This window comes from Hydra vulgaris, chromosome 10, assembly GCF_038396675.1.
Source record: "Hydra vulgaris chromosome 10, alternate assembly HydraT2T_AEP".
Taxonomy (NCBI): Eukaryota; Metazoa; Cnidaria; class Hydrozoa; order Anthoathecata; family Hydridae; genus Hydra; species Hydra vulgaris.
This window is the reverse complement of record NC_088929.1, coordinates 47,105,262-47,121,562: the sequence shown is the minus strand read 5'-3', so window position 1 is coordinate 47,121,562 and position 16,301 is coordinate 47,105,262. Positions and strand designations below refer to the sequence as shown.

The 16,301-nt window shown below is 28.3% G+C and overlaps 1 protein-coding gene across 1 annotated transcript in view; it reads left to right on the top strand.

Moving 5' to 3' along the window:
- The window catches only part of LOC100207086 (S-adenosyl-L-methionine-dependent tRNA 4-demethylwyosine synthase TYW1), an 85,662-nt gene that overhangs the window by 50,843 nt on the left and 18,518 nt on the right, over positions 1–16,301 (top strand). The window contains exons 10-19 of the mRNA XM_065808170.1: positions 3,830–3,854; positions 4,020–4,088; positions 4,344–4,396; positions 5,552–5,670; positions 6,537–6,646; positions 13,874–13,945; positions 14,218–14,323; positions 14,481–14,616; positions 15,779–15,889; positions 16,070–16,138. Of these exons, the coding sequence (XP_065664242.1) occupies positions 3,830–3,854; positions 4,020–4,088; positions 4,344–4,396; positions 5,552–5,670; positions 6,537–6,646; positions 13,874–13,945; positions 14,218–14,323; positions 14,481–14,616; positions 15,779–15,889; positions 16,070–16,138 (870 nt within the window). The remainder of the gene's footprint in view (positions 1–3,829; positions 3,855–4,019; positions 4,089–4,343; positions 4,397–5,551; positions 5,671–6,536; positions 6,647–13,873; positions 13,946–14,217; positions 14,324–14,480; positions 14,617–15,778; positions 15,890–16,069; positions 16,139–16,301) is intronic.

The following is a 16,301-nucleotide window of genomic DNA, read 5'->3' as shown; positions in this document are numbered from 1 at the left end:
AGTCAGTGCTCAGTTTCTCCATATTCACACTTAGGTTTTTCTGATCACTGTTTGATCTCTCTAAAACTACTATCTCATTTTTTTTCATCATCAGAATCCCCTTACCATCATATGGGACGACTGAATAAGTGTGAATTTCATAAGTGCGGACTGGAATAAGTGTGAATTTCATAAGTGGCAGACTGGTTTTTCGGTTCCGGGTACTCGGACTCGACGAGTCTGTTGGTAAATACCCGAATCCGATACCCGGTTTAAGGCACAGCGAGTCTCATGGTTTGAATGTTTTGCCTTGTTTTGTAGGCAGCGGTGCGTTGTCGAGCTGGATCCCTACATTTTCTAGAAAAATATAGTTGTAGGGTTTGTAAATCTAACTTAAAGTTGAACTTGGCCACAGCGTTTTAGGTGTTTTGAGAAAATTCAAGTTTATGTATGTTTCCATGTATGTCCGAATACACACTAAAAGAGTTAATAACTTAAATCTTTTCTAATCAAATGTTTTTATATATAAGCGAATGCTTTAAAGGATTTCCTAATATTATGTTTCTATATTAGCAAATGTTTTAAATGCATTCGCTAATATAAAAGCTTTTGATTAGAAAGATTGAAGTTAATAAGTTAATTCTTTTAGCACGTATTTAAAAAACTTAAAAAAAAAACATTTTTCATTTATTAATTACTTCTCTGTTTTAGGAAAAAAAGTGAAATATCATAATTTTACTAGAACATTTTTTACAGCCCCCCATTATGCTAAACCACTCCAAAGTGTGGGAGTATTTCACTCAATGTACCGATTTGAAAAGTGGATAAGTGTTCAATGATAATATGAAACAAAGATGTAAATACTTCATCAATGATTAAACATTTAAATTTTAAACATGGGAAGAAATAGGAGAAAATTCTGGCACCAAACGATTCAAAACTATCGGCGCTTTCGTTTCCGTCGCAAGAAAGCCTTTATAAGAAATTGTCTCTAAAATGGCCGCTCTTGATGGTAAATCAGTTAGGGTGATTACAAAGTGACTTTGTAATTGCCCTAACTGATATAGCATCAAGAGTGGCTCTTGACGAATAAAACTAGACTTTGCAAGATATTGGAAGTGTACATTTAATAGAAAATATTAATATTGAATTATTAAATGAGTTGGAAAATACTCTAAAGCCTATTAAATTAACTGTTGAAGCTCTTAGCAGAGACGATGCTAATCTTGCAATTGCCCGATTAGCAATTGATTTTATGTTAAGAAAATTAAAAGAATTCGATGGTAATTTAAGTAGAGAGCTATAAATGAATATGAAAACTCACATAAATAGCAGTAAAAACCAAGAAATAGAAGAGCTATTAAATTCTTTTGTAAATGGTACTATGGCTTCAAAAAAAATACAATTATTTACAACAGATTTACTGAAGAGATTATTTGGTGAGGATGAAGAACAGCAAAACACACATGAACCATGGCATTCAGCTGAAAATAACGAAAATACTACAGGAAACACACTACCATTAACACTGGAGAAAGAACTACATAAAATATTAGAAAGTGCGAAATGTCCAATTTTGCCATATTGAAATTTCTAAATATACAGTTCATATAAAAAGAACTGTATATTTAGAAAAATTGTATCAAGCGTTAAAGACGATAAAACCAACACCAACAAATTCCGAACGAACATTTTCTGTAGCATCCAACAACATCAGACAATTCATTAAGTGCATTAGTTTTTTTAAAGTTTTATTTTTTAGGTAAAAATAGTTGCTCTGTTTTGTATTAAACACTTGCAAGTATTTTAATTGAGTTGAGTTTATTTTTGCTAGTATATTTACATGCATTTTATAAAATGCGATATTTTTAAAAAGGTAATGTCAAGTTTATATGGTAGTTTTAGATTATAATAAAAGTATAGAATAATATATTTACGTTAGACATTGAACTGGCTAAAAGTTATTTTATTTACCTTAACGTATACTAAATCCATTTTTAAAAATCAGCGTGAGAACAAAAAATCCTTTCATGCTATTATTAAAATTGCAAGCTAAAAAGACGTATTGGACCCGGACCCGATAAATATTCTTACACTCTACTCAGACTCCTTGGGTCTAAAAATGCTGGGTTTTCCCAAACCCTAGGCATAAGTGCAAAGCAGTTACGGTAACTGGCTTGAGTGCGAACTGGGATAAGTGAGAAGCATTGCAAAACTGGAATAAGTGCGAAAATACTAATTGGCACTTATGCCAATATTTGCAATTTATTCGTCGCATTTATGCCAATTCACAGTTATGCCAGTTTGCACTTCTGCCAGTTTTTGTAACTGCTTCACACTATGTCAGTTTGCACTTATGCCAATATTTGCAAATTTATTTGGCGCACTTATGCCAGTTTGCACTTGTGCCAGTTTTCACAACTGCTTTACATTTATGCCAGTTTTTGCAAGGCTTTGCACTTATGCCAATTCGCGCTTATTCAGCCTCCTGCATTCTTATACCTCTTATAACTACCTTGAAGCTGACTCTTTCCATGATTTTCTTAGTGATTGCTTTTGGGTAGAAATCTTTTGTCTTCCTGCTGACAAGTGTGCTTCTTGCATAACTTCTTAGATTCAGGCTGGCATTGAATCCTTTATTCACTCTCGACAATTCCAGGTCAAGCATTTCTCTTCTCCATGGGTTTCCTCTTATTGTGCTGCTGCAATTTTCAATCACAACCATTACTTTATATCTATCAACAAAACTATCAACAAAACAGTGTGTTTACTACAGCTAGAAACCATTGTAAAAAGGTTTTGTCTAACGCCAAAGCCCTTTATTTTCAGGTCACAAAATCTTGTATTTTATCTCAAAAACTAGGCTCTTATGACTTCTGGAAAATCTTTAACAGCGTCTATAACAATTGTAAATTTGTTATTCCACTTCTTTTGCATAGTTCAGATTTTGTCACCTCACCTGACTTTAGGTGAGGTGACAAAAGCTGAATTGTTTGCTAAAAACTATTCATCAATATCATCTTTTGTTTTCACTAGTCACGTTTTACCTGATATAGCCAACAAACAGGTTAATCCATTGCCTGATGTTTGTATCACTCCAGCTTCTGTATCTAAAGTGATTTCCTGCTTAGACTCTCCTACTGCTTATGGTCATTTAATTTATGTGCATTTAAGCTAAAAAAAAAACTCACTTCTGCTACAGCAGAAGTGACAGGTTCACAGTGGCTGGTGAACTTTAACTCAGATAAAACTCAATTTTTTTTTTCCAGCTAGTTGTTTAATTTTCTTCCTATGAACGCTGATGTACTCAATGAGTCATCTACTCTTCATCTTCTAGGATTAACTCTTACTTCCGATCTTTTTTGGAAACTATATAACAAATCTATTGCAAAATTAGCATCTGGTAAGGTTGCATCTCTTTATCTAAAGAGCTAGCGTCACTTGTGCCATCTACTAAAATTCATTGTCGTGTTACTTGTTATTCAATCAAGTCTCATCCTTTTACTGTGACTGTTCATAAGTGCTTCAAAAATTCTTATTCGTCTAGTTTTTTTCCTCAAACCCCAGTCTTTAGCAATTTGCTTCCTTTATCTTGCTTTTCTGATTCATATAATTTGCAATCTTTTAAGTCATCTGTTAATCGTTATCTTGCTTTATAAATTTAATCTTTTTTCTTCCATTAACTTTTATGCAGCCTTGTTGGAAGTAAAGAGGTAAAGTGAAGAGTAAAAAAGAATACACAAATTTAAAACTTGATTTGACCGTTATATTTTAACATAAATCTAACATAATTAAACTTTTAAAAATGTAACTAAATTTAATGTTATTGTTTTATTTTTTATTCTTACAGGATGAATACGATGAATCGTTTGTGGGTGAGTGGTTTAATATTTCTTATTTTTCCCCTTTTATTTTATTTTTTTTATATTTAGTTTTTTTATCATGATGATCATCATCTAAACTAAAATTAGGAATTTGAAAACTCATCAATTTCATTGTTTTAAATTATCATTTATTTAAATAAATAAAAAACTTTACAGGAGAAAAAACTGCACCAGTTAATCGTGAGATGGTTACCCCTTTATTGAAAAAATCATTGGAAAAACAGGGTTGCTTTTTTTTTCTTTTTTTTCAGTTATTTTTTTGCATTTCATTCTTGTTATATCTTTTATTCTTTTTACTTTGATTAAATAAAACTGTATTGTAATTATAAATTATAAAATTACAAATAATATTTGAAACAAAAGATAAAATGGAAAGTATCAAAAATAAATAATAATAAAAATTTAAATAAAATACTATATGATAAAATACCAAATAAATAAAATTTACAAATATATTTTTGAAATTTTTTACAAACTTAGGGTACAAAATTATTGGATCACATTCTGGTGTAAAAATATGTAGATGGACAAAGGTTAATTCAAAATAATACAGTAAACTCTCAGTTAATTGAACTGGCACTTTGAAGCAATTTTCATTCCCCATGAATTTTCCTTAACTAACTCATGCCAATATGCATTTTAAACCTACAGTTATTAGAAATTTTATTATATTGCCTATTGCTTCCCTAAACAAAAGCCTTTCAGATATACAAAATTTTTCTTTAATTAAAGATCCCATTGCATTGCATTTTAAAATGTATCAAAAAATCAAACACAATGCAAGGCTATATATAAATTTTTTATGAATGCACATAAACAAAATGTACTGATTGGCAGGTACATCTTCAGGGAAAAACTTTAATTTGTGCAAAGAAATTCAACATAACAGATTTTAAAGCTTCAGAAGGGTGGCGAAGATTGATGGAAAAATAAGCATAATGTTTTTTGAATTGTTTCTGGCAGGGAAAGGTTGTGCACAGGAGAGGAGATGACAGTAAGTTATGAGTAGACCAATTTGCCTACGGTCCTCTTAAGGTATGAATTGGAGGATGTTTACAACACTAATGAGTTTAGTTTATTTTATCAACAGCTTCCAATGAAATCCTTTCATTTGTAAATGTTGTGTAGGAGGAAAGTTTAACAAAATTCATATAATAGCTCTTGCAGCTAGAAATGGTACTGGTGAAATGCTGCCTATATTGATAATTAGAAAGGTTTGATTAGAGTTACTTGAATGTTTGTCCCTTTTTGAAAATAATGGCAGCAAAATTATACCATCACTAAGTCTTGTATTGAAATGTTTGTAAAAAATATGCAATCAAGATGGCCAATTTTTTTCAAAAAATTGTAAAGAATTTGTTTTTTTTTACAAGAGAAACAAGTTGAGCGCGGTACTTAAGCAGCATTTAATTCTTTATAATTTTTTACTTCTGTTAAAATTTGATAGTAATTTAAAATAGGTCACTTAAACGAAAATTTTGTTTATTTGTCAGTTATTTGAAGTGTATTCTTATTCCCCTAGGAGGTTCAAATAACCAAGAGTTAACTGTATTTTTATTAGAAGCTTTCTGTGATTGTTTGCTGCTTGCTTATAAAAATTTTCAATATATGTATATATAAACTTTATGTTCTATTACTATTTCTTTTAAACTTCTTTCATTTTTTATTATTAATATGATAAATTTTAGTCAATGATGAGAGGTAGAGGAGGTTGTTACAAACACACATTTTATGGTATTGAAAGCCACAGATGTATGGAAACTACACCAAGTCTTGCTTGTGCAAATAAATGTGTTTTTTGTTGGAGGTCAGTTTTATTTTTCATTTAAGAATATTATTTTTATGTTCATTGGTATTGAGAGTTAAAAATAATTAGAAATCCAAAACCTACTATAATACTAAAGAACAGCAAAATAAAAAAAAGAGGTTAATAAATCTCAAAGAAAATCAACTTATAATAAATTCATTTATTTTTATTTACATTTTTTGCAACCAAAATGTTTTTGGTTAAATCAGGGATTGTCTTTTTCCTGATATTTCTGGAACTCCGCATGTTTTTCTCAACTTTTAGTTTTTCCGGATATCCAAAACGTTTTCCATTCATACAAGTTTAGATGTATATTTTTGTAATAGGTGTATATTTGTTTTTTTTATGCGTTTTTACTCATCACTCACAAAAATTATAAAAAGTTTGGAAAAATATTTTTGAAACAACTCGGTTTAAAGCAAAATTACCAGGATAATAAGGGAAAATGTATTCCAGATATTTTGCCCAAACAATTTTCCGGATTTTTAAAATAAGAACTGGATGAGTTATGTTGTATAAACTTTAATGATTCTTACAAAAATTTAATTGAAACAACATTTAAAATTGTTTTAAAACATTTTGTACATTATATTCTATATGCAGGCATGTAGTATAACAGGTTATGTAGTAGCGTGTTGTATAATATGTTGAAAGCAGTTAGTCCACGGTCTGTGTAGTACCTATATATCGGACTATAGCTATGTAGCGGGTCATATAGAAGCTATATAGCAGGCTGTGTAGTTATCACCTAGAAAAAAATAGTTAAAGTGAATCTAAAGATTCGACTAGTTCCTTATTATTTTGTGTATCTTTAAAAAAACTTTCTTAACATTCATGAAAAATTTCAAAACACTCTATTTATAAAGGCATCATACAAATCCTGTTGGTACAGAATGGAAATGGGCAATGGATGATCCAAATATTATTGTTGAAAAAGCTATGGAAAACCACTACAAAATGATTAAGCAATTTAAAGGTATCTTTTAGGAATCTTTTATACTATTATTTTAACTATTTTGCATTTAAAGAAAATTACAAAATTTTGATACAGGTATTTTAGAGTTTTTAGGGATGAAATCTTGTTAAATATGTAAAACACTTAAAAAAAAGTAAGTTATTAAGGTTTTGTATAATTTTAAAGATCATTAAAGAATCTATATTCTAGTTTTAGAGAGTTAATTTTGTAAGTAATTAATAAGTAATTAGTGTTAAGTAATAAGTTTTGAAGAATAATCTTTATAAGGAATATGATATCTTTTACAGACAGTTCTAGTAAAACATTTTGAATTTTTTTTTTTTATCTATAATTTTTATTTTTACAGATAGAAAATCCACACTGAGGAACAATATTTTAAAATAGACTGAACACAAACTTTACTTCTATAAAAAATTAAGAATTGTAACTCTTAATTGATAAAAAGTTTTACATGTAAGCACAAGAAATCATATCTTAACATGTTAAATGCACAAGAATCAGCTTAGTCAGTAATATAAGAACAATGATAAGACAAATTTACATTTATGTTTTATTTTAATTCTATTTCTATGGCATCTTTATGTAACTATTTTTTTCATACTTTAAATAATCTTCTTAAACTTCTTTGATAAGATACTCAAAGTAGATTCTCAAAGAAGATTCTCAAAGAAGATATTCATATTAGACCTTCCTTTAATTAATAGATCAAAATAAAAAAAGCTTTTTATCATTGTTTTGTTATTCTTTTAGTACTATCATCATCATTGTTTTAGTGTCCATGTTTCTCTCCAGATTTGCATACCTCTACCCTAGTTTGGTATATGTGATTTATATTTACCTTTGCAACCACTATGACATTTAACCTGAGTACCTTTTGTTCAGTATTAGAAATAGTTAAAAATGCAAATTTTATATTAATAAAACAAATTTTGAAAGGAGTTGACAAGTTTTGACTGGTAGGTTGTTTATATATATATATATATATATATATATATATATATATATATATATATATATATATATATATATATATATATATATATATATATATACTACTGTGATCAAAAAGTAAGGTGAATTTTTAATTTAAACTTCCCGCCTTATTCGAATCGTCCAATCTTTTTTATTTTTAAGTTGGTAGAAATGTCATTAACATTTGCGCCAAATTACATGTCAAACTAATAATTATTATTTTTTGTTTACGCTTGTTTCTGAAGTACCAAAAGTGCATTCGGCGATTTTCTCGATGTCTAATTTTGTTGAGCAAAGAAGTGCTATTAAATTTTGTTTGCGGAATGATATTTCTGCTGCTGAAACGTATCGAATGTTGCAAAAGGCCTTCGGTGAAGAGACTATGTCTCAAAAAAATGTTTACAAGTGGTACAAAGACTTCAAAGAAGGCTGAGAACGTGTTGATGACTTGGAACGCTCCGGACGACCATCGACTTCGATTGATGATCGCCACATCAACAAAATCAAAGAATTGGTGCTTGCAAATCGTCGGTTAACCATTCGAGACCTTGTTGACATGGTTGGAATATCGTTTGGGTCGGTGCAAGCGATTTTGAAGGATCATTTGGGCCTCAGAAGACTCAAATCACGTTTGGTGCCAAAATTTCTCAATTTCTTTGAAAAAGAGCGTCGCGTTAAAACGTGTGAAGCAATGCTTTCTGACTATCAAGACGTCTACAAACAAATTATTACTGGCGATGAGACTTGGGTCTACGCATACGACCCTGAAACAACCGACCAATCGAGTGAATACCGTGAAAAAGGCGAGCCGAGACTGAAGCAACCACGTCAAGGTCGCTCAAAAATCAAGGTCATGTTGACTGTTTTCTTTGATTATTGTGGTGTCGTGCACTACGAATTCCTTCCAACTGGTCAAACTGTCAACAAGGAATATTATTTAAGCGTTATGCGACGTTTGCGTGAAGCTATTCGCAAAAAGAGACCGGAATTATGGGCCAATAACTCTTGGATTTTGCACCACGATAATGCGCCTTCGCACACAGCACTGGTTCTTCGTGAGTTTTTCGACAAAAACTCTACCCATGTTGCTCCACAACCACCGTATTCGCCCGACTTAGCACCGTGTGACTTCTGGCTGTTCCCAAAGCTCAAGAGACCACTCCGGGGAAATCGTTTTGAGTCCATTGAAGAGATCCAACGTGTATCGGCACGCGCATTGAAGGCTATCCCTACCGAGGACTTTTCGGCATGCTTCGAAGACTGGAAAAAACGTTGGCAAAAGTTCCTTTTGGGCCGGGGGGGATTATTTTGAGGGGGACGATACAGATTTGGAAGAATAAATAAAGATTTTTCATTTTATAAAAAAATTCACCTTACTTTTTGATCACAGTAGTATATATATATATATATATATATATATATATATATATATATATATATATATATATATATATATATATATATATATATATATATATATTAGGGTGTCCCAAAAAAACAGCATTTTTGAAAATAATCTGCTCCCACCTCCTAAATGTGTTCTATCTAATACAAAAGCACCAGGTTTAAAATTTTTTTGAATAAAAAATGTTTTAAGGGGGTCCCTCAAGACCCTCAAATATTTAATGGGCTCCTATTATTTTCAAAAAATACATTTTTCAAAAATGTCAGCAAGTTATATAAAAATTATTATATATAATATATAAAAATTATTATATAAAAATGAAGCAAAATTATATAAAAATTTCAAAAATAATATTCATTTTGAAAATTTTTGTTTATCAAAATTATCATAAAAAAACATGAAAAATGCATTTTTTTTTTTTTTTATTTTTTTGTTAAAAAACGTAATTTTTTATGTAATAAAACCAAAAATAACAATTTTTTTTCAAAATAAATATTATTTTTAAAATTTTTATATAACTTCGCTTCATTTGAGTACCAGGTTGAGATATTTGTAAAAACTTTGGCAACATCTGCTTTAAAGTAAATAAACTTGTCTTTTCTTAAAGTAAGATTTATAATAAAAATTAATAAAATTCTATAATTTGTGATTTCTAAATTTTTCTTAAATTCTCTACTTTATATTATATTAATAAGTTTTTGCTATAAGTTTGTAAGTATATTATAGTATATAAGTATATTAATAAGTTTTCGCTTTAAGTTTATAACACTTTTCTTCTATTTTTTTATTGTTATAGTTTTCCTGCATCACTTTGTGTATATTTTTGCTTCGTTCTAATACTATCATTATAATACTTATTAACTTTGTTTATTATTATTACATTACCTATTAAATTTGTTAGTTGTTATTCATTTTTACCTTTAGAATTTATTAAATCATTTTGAATAATATTAAACTTATATATCGTTACTAAATTACTTAATAGAAATTTAATATTTAAAGATTTTTGTTGTTAGTCAATTTAACTATATTTTATTGTATTTTCAAAATTATTATCTTCTTATACTATCTTACTATTTATATTATGCTTATTTAATTATTTATAGTTGGTTTTTCTTTCATTATTATTTTTTTAAGTAATTTAGTCATTATTCTTTATCTGTGAATAATTTATTTGATTTAAATATAATTTAGTTTGTTTACATTTTAAATATCTCGCGCATACTCAATTTCTTATAATTGTTGCTATTAATTTTTAATTAGTTTTATTTATTTACGTCGTTATACTCTTAACTTTTAAGTGCTTAAGTTTTGTATTCTCATTTGTAATACTTTTTGTGATACTTCATTACAATAATACTTCAATACGTCATTTGTAATACTTATTTTTTATTTAGATCCCAATCTAACTAGTAATTGTATTATATTATTTGCGATATTATTTCTATTTCTATATTTTCTATTATTATTGTTAAATTAATATTGCTGTATTGTATATATTATATGTAATTGTAAAAAAAAAAATTATCATAACGAGTGTGGCGTGCAATACTCGTTACACGGCGGCACAACCTACAATAAAATGCAATACAGCTAATCTGGACATCTGGCTGAATGATTTAATGAACAAATTTGACTTATTAGTAATAAAAGTGTCTAAAGAAAAAATGCGTATTGAAAACAATGTAATAATAAACAGGATCCCAGAAAATGAACAAGACAGTGATACTCATGACATGGCTGAAGTGGATAAAGTTCTTGAAGTGCTTCACCTAACTAGAAATGATGTAAAAAGTCAAAGACGAATAAAAAGAAAACCAATAAAAAATTCTGCTCAAGCAGCACCATAACCACTCGAAATGATACTTTTAGAATTTAAATGAATACTTTTAAAATTTAAATAAATGAGCGGTTTGTTGAGATGAATTCATCCCAACAAACTGCTCTAAAAAATTCAAAAAATATTATTACAAATCATAAAAAAGTGTACATTAATGTTAATAGAACCGAAGCAGTAAGAATTCTTGATAGACAACTGCGAGCTGAAAGAAATCTACGCAGCAATAACCTTCCAAATATCATAACCGACTTAGATGGGAGGCCAACTAATAAGAAATATTGTATTAACAACGGAAAGAAATTCTTTTAGGGAATACGTTAGAATGAACTCAAAAAAATCGAAACTATTTAATCTCAGCCCTCCCTAACCTTCCAACCATCTTAATTTAAAAAAAAAATTTAAACGAAATAACATGTTACTATTGCAATGCCACTTCTTTAAACAATAAAATGAATGAACTAAAGATACTTATTGGAACATTTAATTACCACACAATAGCAATTACTGAATTATGGTTCAACACCATATCAGTTATCTCAATTAATAATTACTCTTTATACAGCAAAAACAGAGATAAAGGTTGTGGTGGAGGCGTAACTATATACATTAGAAATGTCTTAAACTCATTAGAAATTATTGGCAAAGATTTATCCAGAGCAAAAAAAGAACAAATCTGGGCTCAAATTATAATAAGCAATCGTGAAACATTAATTATAGGATGTATTTACAGACCACCTAACTCAACAAATGAGGTCTCAATTGATATAAATAATTCAATACAAAAAGCTTGTAATCTAGTCAACACAAATAAAAAATTTTTAGCTGCTATTTATGGATGATTTTAACCATCATGACATTATTTGGAGTAATAAAGGCAGCAGACTTAAAGAGTCTGCTGAACCCTGCAGTATTGCATTTAAATATCTTATTGACTCTAACTATTTAACACAAAACATAATTGAACCAACGTTTTCAAAAAAAATCTTAGATCTTATTTTTACAAGTTGTCCTGAATCAATCTATAATACAAGAATTGGACCACCACTTGGCTCTACAAACTGTAATCATCTACAGTCTTCCGTAAGCTTTAGCTTAATAACTGAAATAAAATATATTACAGTATCAAAATGAATTAAAACAGTTCCATATGAACAATGGTGACTTTTCAAATATCTCGAAATATTTAGATAAATTTTGAAAAACTTACCAATGACACTGATATTAATGATATGTATGAAAAATTATTAACTGAAACTAATTTAGCTATGGACAAATTCATTCCTACTCGAAAAAATGTTATTTCATGTACTAAATACAGACCTAATTGGCTAACTGATACTTTAAAAGCCCAAATAAGAATGAAAAAAAGTATTTGGTGCTTGTTTTTAGGCTTAAATAAACAAGATTCCATCAAAAAAAAAAAATTTATCTCACTGTAAAGCATTGCAGAAGCTTATAAAAGCCCAGAAAATTAATTAATAATCCAATTTGATCAAAAAAGCTAAACTAAATGCTAAATTAATATAAGCATATGCAAATAGTAAAAAAAACAATCATCAAAAAATTTGTTTGCTCATTACAAAAGATGACGTAACCTTAGTTGATAGACAAGAAATTTGCAATCAATTCAACCTCCGTTTTTATAATGTATTCAACTTTGTCCAAAATAATAAAAAATATCCTCACCTTGAATCAAGAACAGAATCAATCTGCCCATTCAACACAGATTTTTTCGAGAGCTCAATTATTAAAATAGAACTTGATTTGCAAAATCAATACAAACAAGCTGGTGCTGATGGAATCTACCCATATTTATTAAAAAACTGCTCAAATAGCTACTCAAAAATATTATCTATTATTTTTAAATGTTCATCAAATTAGGCTGCATTCCAACAAAATGGAAAGAAGCAAATCTGTCACCATTTTTCAAAATGGGCTGAAGACTGGCATATGAAATTTAATAATGATAAATGTAAAGTTATGTATATAAGAAAAAAAACAAATAACAATATTTATAAACATAAATATATTACATAAATGGTCAGGAGTTACAGGAAACAATATCCGAACGTAATCTTGGTGTTATAATTATAAACAACTTAAAATGGGAAATCCAATGCCAAAAAGCCGCGTCAAAAGCTAATTGTATTCTCGGAATGCTTAAGCGAACTTTCACTTATTGGAAAGTAAAATCATTCAAGATTTTGTACACGTCATTTGTAAGACCTCATCTTGAAACATTTTCTTCAGTATGGAATCCTTATAGAAAAAAAGACATGGAAAATCAATTCAAATGGAAAAAAAAATTCAAAAAATGAGCTACTAAACTAGTGCCTGCTTTAAGTAAACTTAATTATGAATCAAGACTCAAAGTTCTTAATTTAACTACTCTTAAAGATAGATGAGTAAGAGGAATGCTAATTGATTATTTTAAAATTTCCAATAGCTTTATAATAGTAAACTGGCAGGTCCCAATAATTAAACCACGCTGGCATCAGCTACAAGGTCCTGCAGGAGCAATTAGAAATAATCAACACCGAATCATCAAGCAAACCAAGATTAACATTTGCCAAAGAGAATTTTTCTTCACTAATAGCATCATTACATATTGGAATCAACTACCGATAGAAGTTGTCGAGGCTGATGTCTTCCAATTTTAAAATAGACTTGATAAACACTTATCATAGTGATACCAATATTGAAAAACAATTGGACTGCTATAGTCTACAAATTATTTGTTAGATTCACAGTATATTATTCTGTAGCAGTTGTATGTATCTATAATAATAATAATAGTAATAATAATGAATAATATACAAAGTACTAATAACAGTACTATGATCTTTTCTTTTACTTAACTTTACAAGAATTTTTGAAAACTTATTTTATAAGTAAGACATTTTTTTTATAAAATTTTTATTTAAGCCTGCACAATTTTTTAATTTAATATTAAAGTTAGTTACATACAATAAGTTACTATTTAAAGATGTATTGTTTTTATACTTTTTAGGTGTTCCAGGTGTCAAGTTAGACAGATTCCAAGAAGCTATGGATATTCAACATTGTGCTTTATCACTTGTGGGTAAATATTTTATCACTTTTTGGTTCTTTTCATAAGGGTTTTATATTATGTTTATTCAAAAACATCAAGTAAATGTGGTTAAATTGTAAAATAAATTTTTTTACTTAAAAGGAAATGGATTTTGCTGTGTTAGTTTTGAATACATTTTTTTTGTAAAATTCTTATTGATATATTAGGTTTTGTAAGAAGAGCTCATCTTTTCTGTGTGTTTTGTATCTACTTATGTTTTTAAATAAATAGGATATAAATAATTTATGTTTTTATATAATTAGGAGAACCAATAATGTACCCAGAAATCAACAAGCTAATAAACCTTTTGCACGGAAAAAAAATTTCTACATTTTTGGTAACCAATGCTCAATTTCCAGATGCTATCAAGTATTTAAAAATACTATATTTTTTTTACTTCCAAATGATTTTTACTTATTGTTTAAAATTACTTTATTTTAAATGATTGTTTAAAATTTATTTTGAATGATTGAATTAATTTTTAAGTTTAAGACCATAATTGCTTTTACAATTGTAAAATTTTCAGACAGTTAAAGCCTGTAACTCAGCTTTATGTCAGTGTTGATGCTGCAACAAAAGAAAGTTTAAAACGAATCGACAGGCCTCTATTTCGTGATTACTGGCAACGTTTTTTAGACAGTCTATCGGCTTTATCTGAAAAGGTTTTTTTAATTACATTTTATTCATAAATTATTAAAAATTAAGGAGTTTTTTATTATTAATTTTAATTAAAATAAAGAAGATTGTTTTTGAGTAAATTGTATTAGGCATTTTGTATGGAAAATTCATATTCATATCTAGTATTCTCAGCAACTGATGTCTTTTGTTCTTTACGCAGTGTGTTTAGAGTTTATTTACTAATTGCGTGTTAATTGATGTCAATGTCAACTTAAACACTGTTTCACATTGCTTCAAATTTACTGTTTAATACTCTAAAATAACAAATATTATTTTCTTAATTTAGAGTCCAAGGAATGTTTTTTTAATCTATTTTTACTTCATTTTCAATCAGTATTACAACTGAATTTTTTTTGACTGATTTTCAGCTATTTAATAAAACAGTCAGAATTGGCAGGAGTAAATAGTGGTAATGGTGTAGTGAGCACTCAATTTGTATACAAGAAGTTCCAAGTTTGATCTTCATCAAATCCCTGGTGCCACCACACTCAACTTGCTTCTTCGCGCAGCCTTGTTTGTCAAGTTTTATTTTCAGAGTTAAAAAGTCGAAAATGACTTCTAACCAAAATTTTTTTAAAAAAAACTTTAATGTAACCTTTTTTTATTTATGTTAATTCACCTCCCCAAAGCCATGAAGACCAATACAATTGGGAAGGCTACTTTAATTGTAGTTACAATCCTCTCTCAACTCTATTACTCCTAAACACAAGCCTTGACAAACAAGGCTGCTGCGTGGAGAAACAAGTTAAGCATATTACCTGGAACTTGGTGGGAATCGAACTCATAACTTCTTGCTTATGAGGTGACTGCTCTACCACTACCCAACTAATGCATTCTTGACATCTTTATTAAGAATTTAAATCTATACAAAGTTAAATTAGGTAAAATATTTAAAAAATGTCTAAAACTTATGTAAATAAGTTAATATTTTACAGGAAATAAAGTTATTAACTTGTTAAAAATGAGTATTATGTAAACTTACTTATGTAAACTAGGTACTAGATTAGGTACTATCATTTTTGTGACATTAGTAGATGGTAAAATTTTATTATTTAACAATATTGTTTTTTTAACAATATTGTTTTCTAACTTATTTTATATTTTATAATTATATTTTCTAATTTATTATTAAAAATATTTGTTTAGGGTCAACGGACTGTGTACCGGCTAACACTAGTTAAAGCTTTCAATACAGAAGAAATTGAATCCTACGCAAAATTAGTTAGTCTTGGACAACCGGGTTTTATTGAAGTCAAAGTAGGTATTTTATTTATGAAATTCGTCATGCCAAATCTTAATTAAGTTTTAATTATTTAATTTTAATATTGTTTTTTGTAACAAATTATCATTATATTTAAGGTTTAACATTATTACATTTAATATATTTTAACATATTTTCATTGCATTTTAGATGTAGGATATTATGATTACATTTAGGGAGTAACTTATTGTGGAGAGTCAAAAGCATCAAGTTTGACCATGGAAAATATTCCATGGCATGAAGAAGTATCTCTACATTTTTTTTTTTTTTTTTTTTTTTTCTTGTCAATTAAATAAGTTTTGTTTTAGATCATATATAACGTAATAATTTTATATAATACACTATAATATAATATTTTTTTAATAATATAATATTTTTCTTTTTCTTTAAAGGTTGTAATTTCATAGT